Here is a 22,146-nt window from a genome sequence, read left to right as displayed (position 1 = left end):
TTCGTGGGTAGGATTTGCCTGTGTATGTGTTGTTTAAGATCTACAACTAGTGTTGTTGTGTTGTGGTCATGGTAGTGGTGGTGGTGGTGGCCATAGTGGTGATGGTGGTCATGATGGTGGTGGTGGTCGTCATGGTACTGGTCATGGCCGTGGTGGTTGGTTATGGTGGTCTTAGTGGTGTTCTTTCTTAGGTTTTGTTCTTTATTTCTTTTTCTAAATTCTTCATACTAGGCAAGCATCTAATCGCAGTGCTTCATCAGACCATCTCGCTTTGTATATAAGTAAACTAAGGCTCTTGGAGGTCAAGTACTTTAACTAGAAGATGCTAAGCTTGAGACCATATCTGCCTGCTCCCGCAGCCACATCCTTTCTTTTCAAACTTACCTACACTACAGAAATTGTCTCTTTCCCTTATGGAAGATCTTGGCATCAAAATATCCTTAAGGAATGTTTAGGTTGTTGCAAAGACACACACGCGCACACGTGTGTGCACGCACACACACACGGCTATTTTATTTACCAATTTACATTGGCAGTGTGTGCAAAGCATTCAATAGGTTTCTATTAAATGAACTCACAATTAAATATGACTTGTTTTTGTATTACAGTGGAGTCAAAGGTATCAATTAGAAAATTATAGGCACTGGCAACCCTCACTCACTCACCTAATGTTAGTGTGCTCACTTAATCTTGGATCTGGGAGCAGTGCTTTGCTATAGAATATTCTGTGCCAGTAGAAATGTTCTGTTAATGGGCTATGGAGGTGGCTCAGTGGGCAAAGGAGCTTCGCTACCAAGCCTGACATGTACTCAGTCCCTGGGACCCACATGGTAGAAGGAGAAAACCAATTCCCGCAAGCCGTCCTCTAACTTCCGCACATGTGCTAACATGCTCTCTCTCTCTCTCTCTCTCTCTCTCTCTCTCTCTCTCTCTCTCTCTCTCTCTCTCTCTCTCTCTCTCTCCCACACACACACACACACACACACACACACACACACGACACTTGAAATGCAGCTACTGATGGAGAAACTGAATTTTTATCTTTGTTTAGAGTACTACATTTATGTTGAAATAACCACATGGAGCTGGGGGCAAATGCCGAAATTATTTCAGATTATGTGATGAGCTGGGATACTTGAAATAACCCACCTGACACAAACAAGTCTACATATTTTTTAAAGCATCAAAGAGCAAGCAAGCTAGCATGTGCATCCAACAATCATCAGGGGAAAAAAAAGTTAAGTACTCAGAGGGCTTGGAGACTGTCTCTCCCGCAGGGTATTTTTTGAACTTGGAAAGCTTGAATTTCAACGTTAATGACCTTCCAGTGAGGTAGAAACCACGAAGTCTTGGAGTCACCTTAAGCAGAGACACCTCTGCGATTAAGAAGCTAGGTCCACAAAGGGCCACAGCCTTGTAGAATGACGGCCTAGACTCAGCCCGCCAACTCCTATACCAAAGAACTGTGGGGAGAGCTGTCTGATTCTTTACCTCGGTGGTCTGCAAACTCCCTGACCATAGAAGCCCCCAGATGGTGGTATCCAAATATACCAGCACATATAAATGCTGATCCTTTGGGAGAGACACACCACCATTTGACTCAAGAAGCCCCACAAATAAAGCCCCACAGAAAGCACACATGGTGATCATTACTGCTAATCACCAAATGCTTCTGTCTCTCTGGCTTTCTGATGTGAGACAGGAACGGGTTCAAGTTAAGCACGCTTTGAAATCAGGTATGACGAAGTGGCCTTCTTCAGCTAATAATGGGAATAGCAGTGACAAGGTTTAATTTCCAGACGAAAGCTTCAGGAGCAGGTACGCCTTTCTCTTCACCCTGTGGAACCAGTGTGTGGAAGGAGGGAGAACTAAAACTACTGCCAGCCTGAGTTTTCCAGCGAGATTTAAAAATCAAAAACTAACGTTGGGAAAATGGAGAGATGGCTCAGTAGCTAAGAGTTCTGGCTGCTTTTCCAGGGGACCTGGGTTCATTTCCCAGCATCCACATGGTTGCTCAAATCCATTTGTTAACTCTGGTCCTAAGAAACCCACCACCATCCACTAATGACCTCTAAGGGCACTGCATGCACCAGGTATACTTGCATGCACACAGGCAAAACACACACATAAAATAAAAATACATATTTTTGGTAATGTCAAAGACATCCCTGACTTTTACCACATTTTTGCTCCAATCTCCTCTTCTCAGAGACTAGATGATAGATAGATAGATAGATAGATGATAGATAGAGAGATATAGTAGATAGAAGATAGATGAATGAATGAATTGATGGATGGATAGATAGATACATACATACATACATGTACATACATTCATAAGCATTGTAGTTTTATGGTTTTATAAATAAATATATAAGTTCAAGGTATTTTTTTACAACTAGGTAGATTCATGAGCAGATTTTTTCAATCTATTTGTTTAGTTGGGTGCACAAGTAACAAAAGATTGTTTATTATTAGCTAATTTAGCCTAATGCTCACTAAAGGAAAAAGGGAACATTTCTTTGGTCACACCTGGTCTCTCTGTTAGAACCTAAATTTTTCTTTAACGCACACGTTTTATTGTTGCAGTCAGTTAAGTTAAGCCTATGTCTAACCAGAGAAGCCCCGACCTCTAGAGAGAGGATCAGTAAGGACAGGCATGAAGCTAGGTCCTGGGTGGAACCCTGATACACACAACTTCCTGCCTCTTCCCTTTCACGTTTGATGAACTGAGAAAAAAAGTTGGGCACAAATCCAGTCATTCTGTGGCCAAATCACTTAAGTTCTTAATTTCCCTTGCGGTGAGCTTCACTCAAAAGATCCCTGCAACTCCGTTCTTGTCAACGACGTTCTTTCAAAATCGAGCTCCGTGCCTAATCCTGTTGGTGTCGTGGTTGTTAACATGGGGAACCATTCCACCTTCAAAGAGCACAGTGCCAAGGTGACAAGGAGGAGGGCTTGGCCCTTTCTCATCAGGGCAAAAAAAAAAAGTTCCCGGGCTGTGGGTAGAGCTCAGTGTAGGACTTGAAAGGGAAGATGAAGACGACGATAAAGACGGAAATGGTGGGCGGGGCTGCAAACATCCGCAAAGCAAAATGGCAACGTACAGATTGTCCAAGTCAAAAGTCTACTCTTTCTTTCTTTCTTTCTCTCTCTCTTTCTTTCTTTCTTTCTCTCTCTCTCTCTCTCTCTCTCTCTCTCTCTTTCTTTCTTTCTTTCTTTCTTTTCATTATCCTTCCTGCTTCTCCAAATCCTGCCCTCTCTCCCCAATCCCTCCTCAGCCTCTTCCTCCTCCTCCACCAGCACCTTTTGCTCTCTTCTCCTGTCTCCTTCTGTGCTTCCTCCTCCTTCCTTTGTTTTTTTCTTTTCGTTTTCCTTTCTTCCAGCATCAACCTCAGAGAGCTGAACTGATTTAAGTGCACAGGAACCAAACAGATATGAATTTTCCTTCCCTTTTGGTTTTCTTTCTGTTTACTTGTTTCTTTTTAGCTTTTATTTTGTTTCGTTCTTTGAGATAGGGTCCCAAACAGCCCAGGGTGGCCTCAAACTCCATAGCCAGAATGGTCATTGAACTTCTGATCCTCCTGCCTCCACTTTTCTGAGTGCTGAGATTACAGTGTACACACCAAGCCTATCATTTGCAATTCTTGGACTGAGCCTCTGGCTTCACGCATGTGAAGCAAACATTCTGTGCTCTGAACTACATCCAAGCCCCAGCCACTTTTCTAAAATCCTTTCCTTTGGGTCCAAATGTGTGATGACACTCACCACAGCTTCTCAACCTGTCTCGAAACCAAGGCCTCCCTTTCTCCCTCCAGTCCACATCTGTGCCTCTGCATTTCAACCCAAGATACGCTGCCTTGGGGTTAGAGCTAATTGGACCTGGACTACGTCCAAGAGCAGTCTTGGAGCTTTCGTCTTTATCACCTCCCTCACCCCCACAGTACGCCTTTCTCGGAAGGATTTCACTCTGGGTAGGGATGGTCTACAGCTTGCCACGCAACCTTCGGGAGCCACTCCCAATGGGACCTCTGGCCTCCTCTCCACCTGGTTTTGTAGCCATGGGCCACACACCTCTCTTCTCCCCTGTCCCCATTACTCATTTATCACACACTTTTCCTGTTCCTTTTTTTTCATGTGTTTATGCATGTACATGTGTATGTATGTTCACACATGGGCGCATGAGAGGTATATGTGCATCTGTGTTATATGCATGCGTGAGAAGGCCCAAGGTTGCTGTCTCAGGAAACTTCTTTTCCTCTTTTCCATTTTATTCTTTTGACCACTTTCTACTTTGCTCTTTGAGGGTAGGGCTTCTTTTCCCATCTATTTGTTTTGCACCCCGGCCTTCCCCCACAACCTCCCCTCCAGGTCCCTCCTTCCCATTTCCCTCTTCCCTCAATGCCCTCCTTTTTCTTCTCCAACCATTTAAGAACAAGTCTACCATGGATGTCAATAAAACATAGCATATCAAGTTGTAGTAAGACTAAGCACCCCCACATGTGTTAAGGCTGATCAAGGAAACCCAGCATGAGAAATGGGGTCCCAAAAAACTGTAAAAAAAAAAAAAAAAGTCAGAGACAGCCCCTGTCCCTGCTGTTAGAAGTCCCATAAGATGAGCAATCAACACAACTCTAACATATATGCAAAGTGCCTAGGTCAGTCCCATGCAGGCTTCCTGGTTGTCCATCTCTGCATGTCCCTATTAGCCCAGGTTAGTTGACTGTGTGAGCCTTCCCGTGATGTCCTTTACCCCTCTGGCTCCTGAGGTAGGGCTTCTTGATCAAACCCTGAGCTCACAAACATACAATAATCTCTCTCTCTCTCTCTCTCTCTCTCTCTGTGTGTGTGTGTGTGTGTGTGTGTGTGTGTGTGTGTGTGTGTGTGTAATTTAACTGTGTGGAACTAGAGGAAGAAATCCAATGGTAGTGGTTGACGAGTAAGCATGAGAACTTGAATTTGGGTCCCCAGAACCCATATAAAATGCTAGGTGCTCACCAGTGATCCCAACACTGAGAAGACAGGGATACAAGGATCCCTGGCCATCCAACCTAGCATAGTCAATGAGTTGCAGGTCCACTGAGAGACCCTGCCTCAAAATGCAAGATAGAAAATGACTGCAGAAGAAATATGACATCAACTTGCCTTCTCATGCACATGCTCACACGAGCCCCCCCCCACACACACACACACTCACGCTAGCTCACACACAAAGTACTTGTATGTGGGGTGGCAGGGAGTGGGAAGGGAGGAGAAAAATTAAACAGAAAAGTGGTTATTTTCCTTTTTACAACCTAGAGAATTAAGGCTCAGAAAGGCCACATAACACATCAGGAACAGAGATACTAAACCAGTGACAGAGTTAAAAGACAAAAACTAAAGCATCATTTTGAAAGCCCAAATTTGCAGGAGTTTGGCTTACATCCTTTTAACCTTTATCCACTTTTCAATTTTCAAACATTTATATTAAAATTTATCACACCCCAAACTTTTAGTAGCAGCACATAGAGGCCACCAGCAAACGTGAAGTTACTTGTGTCCCACGCTGAATGTTCCAACCATTGTGAGACACAAGATTGAGTTTCATATACACAGGTCTGTGGGAACCCTATAAGTTTCTTTAGCCCTTACATTTCAGATGGATGTGTATCCCTGCATGTTTTTTAAAAATGAGAGAAATAGGTACCTCCACCCATACACCTGCCATGGGCTCAGATAGGAACCAGGTGAGCCCCGCCCATCTGCCTGGCACACGGCATTGTCAAGGTGTTAATATGAGTTTCGTAATAACCTGGGACATGCTGCATCATGATGCTATCTTCTCAGGGTTTGAGCAATTCGTGTGATTTCTAACATCTCTTATCTTACATTCCGCTGGCTGATGGGAATGTGAGTAGATGCTCAGTATCAGTGATTCCCTTTTAGAATCAAAACAACCTTGACCTGCAGCTGTCATTGCCACCACAGAATTTTCCATGTGGTTGTTCTGGGAACCTATTTCCCACTCAGCCACCAAAACAATCCTTTCATGGTGGCACGAGCTAACCCATCCTTTTAGCACCCCTGAGGCTTTTCTCTTCCGTGGAATAAAATGAGGGGTTGAGAAGACAGCTCAGTCTGCAAAGAGCTTGCTGGGCCTGAGTTAGAGTCCCTAGCACCCACACGGAAAGCCAGATGCCCTGGTGTGTGCCTGTAAGCCCAACACTGGGGGAGGGGTAGAGACGGGAGGATCTGTGGGACTTGCTGGCCCAGTAAACTAGTTCATTGGTGAGCTCTGGTTCAGCGATAGATCTTATCTCGAACAAGGTGGACACTGACAGAGGAAGATGTCCAGTATCAACTTCTGGCTTTCATATAAATATGCATATGCCTGCATACACACACACAACACACAAAAATAGATTAGATAGATAGATAGATAGATAGATAGATAGATAGATAGATAAACAGATGATAGATAGACAACAGATAGATAATAGATAGATGATAGATAGATAGATAGATAGATAGATAATAGATAGATAGATACATAGATAGATGATAGATAGATAGATAGATAGATAGATAGATAGATAGATAGATAGATAGATGATGGAGGAGTGTCTATGTGTTACTTTCATTACTAATAAAGAAAACTGCCTTGGCCCTTTAAGAGAACAGAAAATTAGGTAGGCGGAGTAGACAGAACAGAATTGTGGGAACAAGGAAGCAGAGTTGGGGAGACGCTTGAGGCAGTCTCCATAGTGAGTCTCCATGCTGCTCCTCTCCGAGATGGACGCAGGTTAAGATCTCTCCCGGTAAGCCACACCTCGTGGTGCTACACAGATTACTAAATATGGGTTAAAGAAAGATGTAAAAATTAACCAATAAGAGGCTGAAACTATGGGCCAGGCAGTGATTTAAAAGAATACAGTTTCCGTGTAATTATTTTGGGTAAAGCTAGCCGGGTGGCGGGACACAGCCCCGCCGTTCCTTCTACAGATAGATAGATAGATAGATAGATAGATAGATAGATAGATAGATAGATAGATAGATAGATGATAGATAGATAGATAGATAGATAGATAGATAGATAGATAGATAGATAGAATCAGTTCCTCCCCAGAACCAGTGAGCCCTGCCCACCCCAGCCACTCTGCCCCACTGCTGCCCATCACTGCTGTCATGCTGGCCCCTTCATGCTCCACAGGTGCAGCTTTGTTCTCTCTCTTGACTTGCTGGTGCCTCTTCCTGGAATGTTCTTCCCCTCTGGATGTTTCTTCTCTATTTTTAAGTCTCAACACAAATGTTATCTACTGGCGAAACCAACCTGGACCACAGTCGCTAACACCACTCAGGCCCGGACCTACCTCCTCTTTCTATTCTCTTGGTGCTGATTCTGGCCAATGGGTGACATCTAAAAAAGTCTTTTTCCTTGACAGAAACCACAGGCTACACACAGGGCATAGGGGTGAATGGACTTTTCATCTAATGGGAAAACACTGGTTAATGTTGAGCAAAGCAGACAATTAGGATTTCCATGCCAGAATAGAGTTTATTGGGAGGACAAATGAAGGATTTGTATTACAACTACAAAGACAAAAAGTGGGACAAAAAAACCATTAAGTCCACTTATGCTCTGTTTCACAAGCATGGCAACCAACTCACCCACACTCAATGAAATGTTTTCAAGTCACATTCCGATAAGTTTCATTAAAGTATAACATTGGGTATGTAGACACAGCCTTGTGATGGTAGACAATCTTAGATCCTATGGTAGGTTCCTTAAAAGACAGACTTCACATCTCCTGTGCTCAAGGGTCAAGCCAGGAAGTGCCCTTCAGTCTGCAGCTGACCCCAGGAACCAGTCTGTCTTTGTCCAGTGTGGTTGCTTTTTGAGTTTTTTGAGGTCTTAGGATGAGCCGGAGTTAAGTTGTAACTGGTATCTTTGTCCCCATTCTGGCAATGGTAACTCTAACGCACGAAACTGTTGCAAGGCCCACACCGAGGTCTTGTGACACAGGGGTTAGAGACACAGGGTCCAATGGGCTTGTCACATGCGTTGGTTGTGGCACAGGGATTGCAAGGGAGCCTGGAGAAAGAAAAATCATTGAAGCAAGTTAGAGCAGGGTGCATTCAACACACATGAAGACCCCGAAAAGAGTCAGAATGGTATCCAGACATGCCTTCGAATGTCTGCAAGCAGATGTTTGAAGGGATACATTCATTTTAACCAAGCAAACAACTCACCCCTAGAAGAGCCTTTCAGCCCATACTCACTTGCAGTCCTCGCTCTCCAGCAGGCCCCTGTACGTGTTGATCTCACACTCCAGCCGGGCCCGGATGTCCAGCAGCACCTGGTACTCCTGGTTCTGACGCTCCAGGTCAGCCCGGATCTCACCAAGCTGGGACTCCACGTTGGTGATCAGGCACTGCACCTGGGACAGCTGGGAGCTGTAGCGAGCCTCGCTCTCTGTCAGTGTGTTTTCCAGAGAGTTTCTCTGTGGGGGGAGAAGACAGAGACTGTCACACAGCTGTCCCCTCTAAAAGGTCCCTGCATGGCCTTGCAAAGGAGTCACAGCCTTCAAGAGCTAGAAAGAGGGCATGGCCCCAAAGGCATCCCAGTGACTCTGCCTCCCGACTCCACACTGCTCAGCAGCAGGTCTGGACACTACACACCAGGTTGTGCTGGGCCTGCAGCTCGATCTCCAGGGCGTTGACTGTGCGTCTCAGCTCGATGATCTCTGCCTGGCAGGACTGCAGCTGCTCTGAGCTGGACACCACCTGTTTGTTCAGCTCCTCGGTCTGCAAGAAGCAAGGGCAGAGACAGGATCAGATCCTGCCTTAGGGTCTCAGTTCCTGGGTGACCATGAGCTCAGATGCCCACCTGTGTGGTGAACCATTCCTCCACTTCTCTGCGGTTGGTTTCCACCAGGGCCTCATACTGACACCTGGTCTCATTGAGCACACGGTTCAGGTCCACAGTGGGTGCAGCGTCCACCTCCACGTTGAGGCGGTCTCCAAGCTGACAGCGCAGGGTGTTGACTTCCTGGTGGGGAGAAGGAAAAAATTTATAATATCAGAAAGGGTCTTGATGCTCTCCTTGAGAGAACGCAGTTGGACTGCTGGTGCATGTGATCATTCTATAAAATCCATTCCCTTCCTTCCCCGCATCCTTTTCCCTATGGTCAGTTACACAATCTCCATTCCCTTTCTTCCCAGCATCCTTTTCCGTATTGCCAGTTATTAGCTGATACTTTTTCTGCCCTTCATATCTAAAGGAATGTGGTCATTTCACATCAGAGCTGAGACATAGCTGAAAACCATTTAAATTCTACTCGGTAAAAGGCCAGGTCCCAAGTCTTGCTAGAATATCACACTGTATCCTTAAGATTTTAATCTTCTAACCATAGACAAAGTCCAACTACAAAGAAAATAAAGAATATTTGCTTCAGAACCTGTCAACCTTGGATCAAAGAGCCTTAACTCGCAATGTGTTGGTCCTGCCAGTGTGAATTTTCCCAAAGGAAATGAATATCTATACATTTTTCTGCTGCTCTCCTCATGGAGCCTACAGAACTTGGTCCCGACCTTGCAGAGCCATGAAACAGATATAACTTGTATCTCATCTTTACCACTCCCGTATAACTTCTAGAAGCTTCTAGAGCAGTTGTTCTCAACCTTCTTAATGCTGTGACCCTTTAATACAGTTCCTCATGTTGTGGTGACCCCCAACCATAAAATTATTTTTGTTACTACTTCATAACTGTAATTTTGTTACTGTTATGAATTGGAATATAAATATCTGATATACAAATGATCTTAGGTGACCCCTGTGAAACATCCTTCGACCCTCCCCTAAGGGGTCACGACCCACAGGTTGGGAACCACTGTTCTAGAATCTTTATAAACTCTTCCTCTTTTTTGGAAAGAAGAATGACTTCAGAGGCTCTCAGTGCATAGTACAAATTTGGTGCATGACCAGTTCTTGACGAGTGTTAGGTGTCACCACATGCAGGTTCTGGGATTTATATTTTGCACATATCTGCTTCCTGTGTGCCAGCGACTGGTGTGGACTGTGGAGCACTTTACTCCATGTTTCTGCCAAGCAACACAAAGAGCAGAAAGGGTTTTGGGTGGGGATGAAGAGCTGTGGTTTGAGGCTAGCTTAGCCCTCTTGTTGGGTGGCCCTAAATTACAAAACAGAGAATCTTAGTGGCGTCCACAGATGCTCTCACCTGGGAGTGACAGAGGCTATAGCTGCTGCCTTGACTCTGACCTTTCCTCGGTCCTGACTGAGCTAGCCAACTTCCTTTATTCTTGTTCTTGCCTCTAGCAGAAAATCCTAATCTCCTATCACGATTTTTTTTTTTTTTTTTTTTTTTTAGATTACTCATTCCCTACAAATCCTTTTTTGTTTAGAGAACAGCTTTCTGGGCTAATTGAGGTTCAACCCACAGCCCCTCCCACAGCCTGTGGCAGTCAGAAACATGTCCCAGCCAGTTCGACCGTGTACTTCACTTTGGGAAACTTCACCTGCTCATGGTTCTGCTTGAGACACAGCAGCTCCTCCTTCAGGGACTCCACCTGCGCCTCCAGGTCAGACTTGCAGAGGGTCAGCTCGTCCAGGATTCTGCGCAGGCCGTTGATGTCCGACTCCACCAGCTGCCGCAGGGACAGCTCTGTCTCATACCTGCAATCATGGGAGAATTAGGGACAGGCTGGGTAGGAATAGGCCTAGCCTTGACTCTGCTTTGCTTTGCTTTGCTTTGCTTTGCTTTGCTTTGCTTTGCTTTGCTTTGGTTTGGTTTGGTTTGGTTTGGTTTGGTTTGTTGGCTAACTAGGAATTAAGGATACTAGTTTTTACAACCATCTCCTTCCACTTAAGTAATCAAGACCCAGCAGCAGTTCCTGAAGGGAAGAGTACCTGCTTTCACAAAGCCAATGAATCTAAGGAGATAAGAGCTTATAAATTTCAAAGCTTCCAGGAGGAATGCACCTCCCACATTCTCATTGAGTTCTGTGCACAGGAGAAGACCATCTATCCCCAGACACACAGTTTGGCAGAGTTGAGGTTTGGGCTGGAAACACCAATCTACAATGGGGAAGAGGAGGGAGTTTGGATCTAAGGGAAAGGCCTAGGGGAAATCTTGGTCAGTATTTGCCTGTGTGGACAACAAACTAAGGGGAAGGAGAGAAAGGAGATGGAAGACACAAGCAACAATGCCTGCCCCCTTCCAGCATCCGCCCACTCACTTGGTCCTGAAGTCATCAGAGGCCAGCTTGGCATTGTCGATTTGCACTACCAGCCTAGCGTTCTCAGATTTGCCACACAAGATCTAGAAGTTACAAAGTGTAATAAAATGAGCTTGGTATTTTCATCACCAGAAATCCTATTGATTTATTTATATGAAAACATCAGAATTAAAAAATCATAGCATATCCTGTATCTATTAAAAGTTATCCATGTACAACAGATGCTCAAAAATTATCTGAGGGACTAAATCTGAAGACAGACATGCAAATACACCAAGAAACATTAACATATGGTCTTCATTCCCTTTCTGAATAAACAATAATGAGAAGCTGATTTTAAAAATCTATTCACATTTGTGACAAAGAGCTGCTATTTGGTTAGCATAGCTCTAATAGCTAAAAAAAGAGAGAATCGCACTGTGTAAGAAACTTTCCATCAAATGGACAAGATAAACAGCAGGTGTAGGGGCTTAGGCAAGGGATGGTGTTCCAGTCTCATGGTCATCCTGGAAAGCTTGGTACCATTTCTATCTAGTGTCCTATCTTTCTAGGTTTAGCCAAATACACCAGTTCTCCACTGGATGTTGTGCACCAAGGTAACCCAGGGGTGTTTAGGTCAAAACAATGGGGTCAAGGTTATAAGGTGTCAAGATGAGGAAGGCAACCAAAGGTCAAAGCATCCCACACACCCAGTTAAGAGAGGAAAACATGGTCCTTTCTACTTGGTGGCTTCCTTCTTGAGCTCAGTTCTTTTCTCTTACCTCAGTGAAATATTTTCAAAGCTCAGAAGCACTCAGAGGCCACTCTTAGTAATAGTGGGGAGTTATCTAAGGTTCTATAACTCCACCTCATCTAATTTATGCCAAGATTCAAAACTAACAATTTCCAATATGAAAATAGAGGAGTCCTCAAGAAAAATTTTTAAGAAACTGGAAATATGGGTATCAAATTTTTCCATCATAACAAGAGCTCAAGTCATTTCTGTGTCTCAAATATTCTGACAACTTCCTGTTAGGGATACTGTGATGCCCATCCCTTCACCTTCTGCTGCAGCTCCTCGATGGTCCTGAAGTAGGCCTGGTAGGCAGGGCACACCAGGGGGTCCTGCTGCTGGTTCCTCTCCTGGATCCGACATTCCAGCTCTGCATTCTCTCTCTCCAGCTGCCTCACCTTCTCCAGGTAGCTGGCCAGGCGGTCATTCAGGAACTGCATGGTCTCCTTCTCGTTGCCATTGAAGGAGCCCTCACAGAACCAATTGCAGTTGCCGATATTGGCAGGGATGTTGCAGGCCCCAGGCAGGGTGCAACCATGGCAGCTGTTGGGTATACAAGGCCGGGAGGAGCAGCTGGTGCGGCAGCTCAGGGCGGGCAGGCAGCAGTTGTACGGCATGGTGCTGTAGGGAGTGAGGTGCCTGGCTGAATACACAGAGTGGATTCTCCAAGCCTCAGAGCTGTGGGTCCCCTTCCTCTGGTGAGCATTTATACCCACTCCAAAGAGGGTGTGGACACATAGGGCAGTCCCTTTTTTTTTCTTTGGCTTTGCTCATTTAGTGGTGGTCAAAGGCTTCCCCATGCATTTGTTATGCTTCTCAGAAGATTCCCTCACCTCATAAAAGACTTTACTCGGGCTTCTCCCTCAGTCAGGACTCCTCTGCCATGCTGTACATCATGAGGTAAGAGCTTCGTGGTATGACTTCAAAGGACAAGACTCATGAAAGGCCCAGCTCTCATTAATAAGGTGTGGCCGGTCGAGGGACAGTGTTGCCACTCCATGAGCGCCCTGACACTTCAGTGAGCCTCTGGCTCTGCTTGCTGAAACAGAGAAACAGGATTCTTCCTAGGTCCAATTTCCAAACGTCAGGTTCACAGTTCTCAAAGAGAGGACCAGGTGCTAAAACAGCGAGCTTCTTGTGACATGGATTCTGGACACTTCCACCAACCAAATTATTGATAGGCCTCGGATCACAGCTTGGCTCAGCCAGGGCACTAGAGTGGAAGGCGGACTTGTAATACTGGCAGAGGGTACTCACACTTGTTGGAAGCCTGCACAGTTCCCAGACAACACTGGCATTTCTCACAAATCTTAGACCTTGGCACCCTCCGCACGGGTCTCCAAGGCAAATGATAGCATCCTCATTCTACAATGGTAAATTAAAGTATAGAAGGTAGGAGATCGGGTTATGCAGCTGTGTACCTAACATCAGTTTCTATTCTTTTCATCATTTCTCACTGCTGTTATACCGACAGCCCACTTCCCTTTGGAACCTCTTCTCTGAGCTCTCCTCTTGCTTCACCCTGAGCATGACATTGTTCCGACCTGTGTGTTTATATCTCTCTATCTCTCTGTTTGCTACATGATGGACATATTGAGTGAGTAGGGGTCAAATAGACGAAGACACAAATAGGAAGCCAAGGCAGGAAACGAATAACATATGCAAGCTTTGCAAATTGGGGAGAGGAAGCGTCATCAGGATCAGAGGTTCACAAACATGGATCTGTGCTGGGATGGAGCATGGTGTGGCGTCTAAGAAACAGAGAAGGTAAAAGGGGGACATTTTGGGTGGGATTCGCTGCATACACAATAACTTAGCAGGGAAATGCAGCATGGCAGACGACCTCGAGCAAGTCTAGGTGTCAGTGAAGGGAAATGGTAGAAAAATAAAGCTGTCTATAGATGCGGCAGCCATACGCCACCAGTCTTCCATGGAAGAGCTAAGGGTTTGGACCACCTTGGTATCAACGCTCTGTAGTGTGATTAAAGTTTTGAGACACCGTTTCCACAGATGTTTGCCAGTTTTAGAAAGAGAAGGAAAAGGTTAGATGCAGACAGACCAGCAGGGAGATTATTATACCAGTCCAGGAAAGCAGCAATAAAGGAGTCAAAGCAGCAGAAGGATAGAGTGAACGGTGGGGATGATAATCACAGATATGGTAATGATTGGGGCGCAGGTGTGAGAGTTATAAAATGGACAAAGGGAAAAGTATAGAAAGAAGAGCAATCGCTGAGGACCGAACTTTGGAAATTTCAGAGAAGCAGAGAAAGGGTGAGAAACAACGAAGGGAATGAGTTTACAGCATCCCGGATGAACAAGGAAGAAAGCTTATCAAAGATGAGGCCGTGCAGACTGGACAGATGGGTGTCAGTAACGTGCTTACCACACAAGCATAAAGGTATGAATTTAGATCCCCAGCACCCGCATCTGCAGCTGGACACAGAGGCACACAGCTGCAATTCCAACACTGGGAAGATGAACACAGATGATCTCCAAGGCTCTCAGGCCAGCTAGCCTAGCCAGTTAGTGAGTTCAAGGTTCAGTGACTTGGTATCAAATACTGAAGTGGAGAACAGTTGATGAAGAAACCCAGTGTCAACTTCTGGTCCATACAGAAAGAGACAAGGTCAGAGACAGAGAGACAGAGAGACAGAGAGAGAATGCATCGCGTGAGAACTGCCAAATACATCCACAAGATCATGAGTGCACAATAAGGACCATGGAGAGGGTGCTGAGTGAATCAAAAAGTTGTCAGGACCCTCCTGGTGTCACATGGGTATGCCTACTGTGTACAACACCTGTGTTCATAGAGGGACATCCACACTGAACTTTAGTAAACTGAGTTCTCAAACACGCAGAGTGAAGACGTCCATTCTGTAGAGTCTTTCCCCCATATTGCCTTTGTACACTTCATTACAAAGTGTGTGGGCTTTGGTCTCAACCATCAGAGTTTTATACAGTATTTGGACCTTGAAAGATAATTGCACTTGAAACAGTTCAGAGATGCTGAGCTTGTTTGAACTCAATGACTCATAACAGTTTGTGATTTAGGAACAATCATCCAAGAAGCACGTCAGCATACACTGCCTGCGCATAGGACACCACTTCTACTCTGTTAAGAAGAGCATTATTTGATACTCAGTCAAGGGGGATGCCTTATCCATGCAGAGGAAGGGCTTCTCACTGTCCTCACAGCAGGTGACAAAGTAGACCTCAGAGAGAGATACTCCCTGACAGATCCAAGCTGTTCAGCTACAGCTGCACCTCAAAATCATCTGAATTCTCTTCCACCTCCTCATATAGACCCCAAGTGCCAAGATGATCCAAAGAGAGAATGGAGATCTTGAACAAGAAGATGTCAGGGTCTTATGATCTTCTTTTCCATACTTCCCTCATTTGCTAGTGGGGAAACTGAGCCTCAGCGTAAAGAAATGATTATTCGTGATCTTATCACTGGCACCCTAATCCACTGACCCTCATTGCATTCCCAGGCCCATCGACACACTACAAAAGTGATGGATAATTTCACAATCTGATCTGACATAACCTGGAACCAGAAGTCAAATGCAGTAGGGGGAGGGGGCAACAAAAGCCATGGCTTATACATTTTTTGTGGTAATGTACTATTGATGAATTAAAGATGCAATAATAGAATTGAGCAATATCAGATTCCCTTGGTATCTCTTTAATCTAAAATGTTCTTTCTAAATTGACAATATAATTATATCCCAGAAATTTGGATGCAACAATATCCTATTGGCTATAAAACTTTATCTAGTTGGTTTGGAGTAACTTAAAATGGTAATTGGTTAAGCAAAGAGACCCTACCCCACAACAGTACACACCACCCCCTCCACCAGAAAGGTAAACAGAGATAGCCATAACAGAATTTGATTGTATATTACCTTAAAAATTATAGCTGGCTGGCCAAAAAGATGGCTCAGTGAGTAAAGGCACAACGATTATATGTCAACCGTGTTTTATAAATGTAATTTTATTAAGATTTGCTCTGCAGACCTTCATAGAATTTTAGGAGTCTATACAGTGGATTTTAGTTTGGATTTTTTCTTTTTACCAAATGACAAGTCCACTTTTCTAAAATTAAATGGATCTCCAAATAGTTTTGGTGATATCTAAAAATTGATGTTGATTTTGTAGGATGTTTGGTGGAGAGCTCCATGTATCCCTTTTTATTGATTTTTATTGAGTTCTACATTTTTTCTCTGCTTCCCTCCCTGCCTCTCCCCTCCCCTCCAACCCTCCCCCAATGTCCCCATGCTCCCAATTTACTCAGAATATCTTGTCTTTTTCTACTTCCTATGTAGATTAGATCTATGTATATCTCTCTTAGTGTCCTCATTGTTGTCTAAGTTCTCTGGGATTGTAATTTGTGGGCTGATTTTCTTTCCTTTATGTCTAAAAACCACTTATGAGTGAGTGCATACTTGTATCACATGTATCCTTCTTTTAAGTTAAAGAATATACATTTTCTTGTTGACCGTGTCCTTTGCTTTACAGAAGCTTTTCAGTTTCATTTATTAATTGTTTCTCTCAGTGCCTGTGCTACTGGAGTTATATTTAGGAAGTAGTTTCCTGTGCTAGTGTGTTCAAGTGTACTTCCCACTTTCTATTCGATGAGGTTCAGTGTTGTTGGCTTTATGTTGAGGTCTTTAATCCATTTGGACTTGAGTTTTGTGCATGGTGATAGACATGATCTATTTCAATTTTTCTACATATTGATATCCAGTCATGCCAGCACCATTTGTTTAATTTATATGCTTTCCTTTTCCATTTAATATCTTTTGCTTCTTTGTCAAAAATCAGGGGTTCATAGGTGTGTAGATTAATATCTGGGTCTTCAATTTGACTCCAATGGTCCTCCTGTCTGTTCTTATGCCAATACCAGGCTGTTTTCAGTACTGTAGCTTTATAGTAGAGTTTGAAGTCAGGGATTGTAATGCCTCCAGAAGTTACAGAATGGGAAAAGATCTTTACCAACCCCATATCAGACAGAGGGCTGATCTCCAAAATATACAAAGAACTCAAGAAATTGGTCATTGAAAGAACAAATAATCCAATAAAAAATGGAGTACAAACCTAAACAAAAAAAACTCTCAACAGAGGAATCTAAAGTGGCTAAAAGACACTTAAGGAAATGCTCAACATGCTTAGCCATCAGATAAATGTAAATCAAAACAACTCTGAGATTCCATCTTACACCTGTAAGAATGGCCAAGATCAAAAACACTGATGACAACTTATGTTGGAGAGGATGTCGGGTAGAGGGAACACTTCTGCATTGCTGGTTGGAGTGCAAATTAGTATAGCCCCTTTAGATATCAATATGGCAAATTTCTCAGAAAATTAGGAAACAACCTTCCTCAAGACCCCACAATACAACTTTTGGCTGTATATCCAAAGGATGCTCAATCATACCACAAGGACATGTGCTCAACTATGTTCATAACAGTATTGTTTGTCATAGCCAGAACCTGGAAACAACCTATATGCCCCTTGACTGAAGAATGGATAAGAAAAAATGTGGTACATTTACACAATGGAGTACAACACAGCAGAAAAAAATAATGACATCTTGAAATTCTCAGGCAAATGATCTAGAAAACATCATATCGAGTGAGGTAACCCAGACCTAGAAAGATATACATCCTATGTACTCATTCTTAAGTGGCTTTTAGACATAAAGCAAAGAAAACTAGCCTACAATTCATAATTCCAGAGAGCCTAAACAACAATGAGGACCATAAGAGAGACATACATGAATCTAATCTACATGGGAAGTAGAAAAAGACAGCCTGGGAAAATTGGGAGCATGGGGACCATGGGAGAGGGTTGAAGGGGAGGGGAGTGGAAGGGAGGGAAGCAGAGAAAAAATGTATAGCTCAATAAAATTAATTTAATTGCTTTTTTTCCTCTTTCTTCTTTTTTTCAATAAAATTATTTTAAAAATGAAAAAACAATATACATTTTCACATCACCATTCTTCTTTCTTATTTATATGTTTGGTCATTATTTCATGTACTAAAGTATTATTAGCTTTAATGACTAATCATTATTTGTAATAAATCCAAATATATCATGGCTATCTCTGTTAAAGTTGCATTTATTGAAGTCAGTGAGATAGCACAGCAGGTAAAGGTTGAAGTTTGTTGCCAACCTACCTACCAAATCCACCTTCCTGACACCCACATAGTGGAAAGAGAGAATTAACTCCCTTAAGTTCTCCTCTGACTTCCACATGTGCACAATGGCCTACACACACACACACACACACACACACACGTTGTTGGGTGGCCCTAAATTACAAAACACACAACGTGTGTGTGTGTGTGTGTGTGTGTGTGTGTGTGTGTGTGTGTATAATAAAAATGTATTAAGGCCAAATCTAATTTTAAATTAATAATAAAATGTTCTTATTTTCTAAAAGGCTAATACTAATTTTAAAGCCCAACTGATTTATTAAGCATCAGGTTAGATTGGATAATAATGAAAAGAGAATAGGTGAACTAGAAATCATAGATGAGGAAATTGTCAGCATTATAGCACAGGCTTAAGAACAGAAAACATTCAAGAAGAAATGAGAGACAAGCTATGAAGATCCAGATCTACTTAAAGGGAATTCAAAAGTGATGGATGAAGAACTCAAGAATAGCCTTCCTCCTTCTGGAAAACATTTGTTAAACTGTCCAAAATGGATAAAGAAAACCAAAGTCTCTAGAGATTTATTTCAAAAGGCTTACAATGATACTGAGATGCACGGATTCAAAATGCTCACAGACATGTCATAAGAGCATCTGGAGGTTCTAGTGTCTAAAGAAGACCTGTACCCATTCTTCACAGCTCTGTCTCCATTAGCATCATGGGCCTAGCAGCTGAGTGGCGGTCCCAATCCATCTCAGCCACCAGAATACATCAGCAACCCTATTTTTCACAACCTGACCTTTTCATAACCCACCACCAGTTTCCTATACATTGGAAGAACCCAGATGGGGTGGCCGGTGAATGGTCCAGCCCCTCTGTCTCCAACACCTCAAGGTGGTGGCTAAGATACCCAAGTGGATTCGAAAACTAAGATAACGTGAAGGTTAATCTTGTCATCAAGGTAAGATTTAATATCAGCATAGCAACAAATCTCTAGGCGTGTCTGTGAGGAATTCTCTAGATGAAGTTAAATGTGGTGAGAAGACCTACCTTGAATATGAGTGACGCAATTGTGTGCATGGGGTCCCTAGGCTGAATAAAAAGGAGACGGGGAGTGGAACACAGCTGTGCACCACTCTCTGCTTCCCTGGACCTTTGAGCCAAAGCCATCCCTTCTTTACCTTTCTGAAGTATTTTGTCAACAGCAAGTCACACAAGGAACAAGACCGAAGACCATGCTCCTGTAACTGACCTGAAGTTTTAACACAAGGCTGAATGGAGTCCCTGCTAGCTTTTCATAGAAATTGACAACTGACTAATATTCGTGTGGGAATGGAGTCGAATGGTCAAAACAGTCTTTAAAAAGAAGAACAAGGCCGGGCGGTGGTGGCGCACGCCTTTAATCCCAGCACTCGGGAGGCAGAGGCAGGCGGATCTCTGAGTTCGAGGCCAGCCTGGTCTACAAGAGCTAGCTCCAGGACAGGCTCTAGAAACTACAGGGAAACCCTGTCTCGAAAAACCAAAAAAAAAAAAAAAAAAAAAAGAAGAAGAACAAGGTACTGGAGGTGTCACGTTTCCTGACTTTCAAACTCACTACAAAGCTGTCTTCAACACGGGTACCAACACAACTGAGAGAGGAAAGAACGGTGGGTTTGATGAGTGATCTCTAAGTAACTGGGCAGCCACATGCAAAATAACCAAGTTTGGCCTTCGCTTACACCATAAAGGAACAGAGAGCCTGACACGGCTATACATTCCTACAATCCCGGGGCTCAGGATGTAGAAGGGAGAGGATGGTGAGTTCAGATCCTGACAAGGATATACAGAAAGATCCTGTCTCAGAGGCTAACTGTAAGAACTCAAGCTAGAAAGTTTGAGGGAAAGATAGGCATAAGTCTTATATATCTTGGGTTAAGAAATAGTTTCTTGCCGGATGGTGGCGTCACACGCCTTTAATCCCAGCACTCAGGAGGCAGAGGAAGGCAGATCACTATGAGTTAGAGGCCAGCCTGGTCTTCAGAGTGAGTTCCAGAATAGCCAGAGCTACACAGTGAGACTCTGTCTCAAAAATAAATAAATAGATAACCTAACAAACGGAAAGAAATAGTTTTATATAAAACATCAAAATCACAGTGATAAAGGTAAAGTTAGGAGACTGGAAGGATGGCTCAGTGGTTAAGAGCACTTCCTGCTCTTCCAAAGTACCCAAGTTCAGATCCCGACTCCTACTTTGGGAGCCTCACAACCAATACCAGCTCTAGATGATCTGACACCCTTACTAGTTTCCATGAACACCTGCTTTCATTCACACACACACACACACACACACACACACACACACACACACATGCACACATGCACATGCACAAGATTTAAAATAATTTAAATATTTAAAACAAAATTAGATTGGACTTCAAATTTTAAAAGCTCTTCTATAGCAAAACATACTTTATTTTCATCAGGAAAGTGAAGAACGAACTTCTGAAGAGAAAAAGCAATATGTATAAATCATCTGCTAGATAGGAACCCTGTGTCCAGAACATTAAAACTCATTTACAACTTAAAAGACAAGTGAGCCAGGCTTTAAAACCCAGGCAATGGATCTGAGTAAACATTTCCTCCAAAGATCTATAAACAGCCTACACACACATGAAAGAAGTACGACTCCATGAGTCATCAAGGAAATGCAAATCAAAACCACAATGAATGCTACTTCACGTGCACTGGGGGTGACCTGGGCTTTGGCTGTTGTTGTTTACGAAAGGGGAAAACACAGGTGTTCCTGAGGATGTGCAGCCAGAACTCTTGTATTCCATTGGTGGGAACATCAGCTGGCCCAAAGACAAGTCCAGCAGTTACTAGGTTTGTGGAAGTATACAGTTAACATAACCCAGCAATTTCATTCTTGTGTATCTATACCTCAAATGATGGAAACTATATGCCCAAGTAAGGTGTGAAGACTCACAAGTGAAGGCCCCGGATGAATGCAAAGCCAGCTTAGGAATAAGACTGTACCACAATAACAAAAGGGGGGTGAGAGATGACTCACGTGGTAGAGAGCTTGCTAAGTGAGAATCCATGTTTAGATCCCCAGTACCCATATAAAACAGCTGGAGGGTGACTCGTGCCCATAATTCTAGCATTGGTAAGTCTAAACAGAAGTGTTCCAGAGTTCCACTGGCCAGCTTACCTAAGTCAGTGAGCTCTAGGCTCAACAAGAGACCTCATCTTCAAAACTAAAATGGAAAGCAAAAGAGAAAAACAGCCAGCATTGGCCTCTGGTTTCCACAAGTGCATATACGGGCATGCATACCTGTATGCGCACATGTGCCACAAGTAATACACATAGAAAGAAGGAAGCGAGGGAGGAAGGGAGGATAGAGGGGGGAAAAAGCTCATGTCCATACTCAACCTTGAACCCAAAGATTTAAGACAATGCTACTCTAATAACCCAAATTGAAAACAATCCCAAAACGCAGTGTTCACAGGTCATGTTATATTTTGGAGAATAGGTTGATCTAAAGACACTAGATTATACCAGAGCAGCCAGTCGCAGAATATCACATATCCTATGATCCTGCTCGTATTATTAGCAGACTTAGAATCACACCCAGAGCCCCAAAAATCCAGTTTCAACTACCCATCTTCAGTAAATCCAATTAAATCAACTGTATTTCTAGAAAAAAAAAAGGAGATTCATTCAATGTGACCATATTGGGAAGAAGAACAAGGAGATCCAGTAATGCACCCCCAAGAACTTCTTCAGGGTTCTGAAGTCCAAGTTTAAGTAGAAAGCTGGGTTAAGCATATTGAGGCGGCCTAGGTCGAAGTGTAGTCCTGCCTATCATTGGTCCACCGTGGTTTTGGCTCCACTCTCCTGCAAGGCTCTCTGACACAGAGCAAATCTCAACCCAGAGAGAAAAGTTTCCCCTCTGGTTTCAGGCTCTCTCTTTCCAGGCATGAGATTCATGGGGAATTCA

At 43.5% G+C, this 22,146-nt stretch overlaps 1 protein-coding gene across 1 annotated transcript; it reads right to left on the bottom strand.

Annotated features, from left to right (window-relative positions):
- Positions 1-7,953: 7,953 nt before the first annotated feature.
- LOC119812216 (keratin, type I cuticular Ha3-I) lies at positions 7,954-12,624 on the bottom strand. The gene is made up of 7 exons (XM_038326696.1): positions 12,277-12,624; positions 11,236-11,318; positions 10,516-10,672; positions 8,867-9,028; positions 8,659-8,784; positions 8,260-8,480; positions 7,954-8,071 (listed from the first exon to the last, which is right to left on the bottom strand). Exons 1-7 carry the CDS (start codon positions 12,622-12,624, stop codon positions 7,954-7,956), a joined length of 1,215 nt encoding a protein of 404 aa, XP_038182624.1.
- Between the last annotated feature and the right edge of the window lie 9,522 nt (positions 12,625-22,146).

Source organism: Arvicola amphibius, chromosome 4 (assembly GCF_903992535.2).
Source record: "Arvicola amphibius chromosome 4, mArvAmp1.2, whole genome shotgun sequence".
NCBI classification, from domain to species: Eukaryota; Metazoa; Chordata; class Mammalia; order Rodentia; family Cricetidae; genus Arvicola; species Arvicola amphibius.
This window is presented reverse-complemented; position numbering and strand designations above follow the sequence as displayed.

Excerpts from the sequence above, each read along its gene's own strand:
- LOC119812216 (XM_038326696.1), bottom strand. The coding sequence starts at position 12,624 with ATGCCGTACAACTGCTGCCTGCCCGCCCTGAGCTGCCGCACCAGCTGC. Across the intron at positions 11,319-12,276 it reads TCGAGGAGCTGCAGCAGAAG|ATCTTGTGTGGCAAATCTGA; the intron begins GTGAAGGGATGG and ends TGTAACTTCTAG. Across the intron at positions 10,673-11,235 it reads TCTGATGACTTCAGGACCAA|GTATGAGACAGAGCTGTCCC; the intron begins GTGAGTGGGCGG and ends CCATGATTGCAG.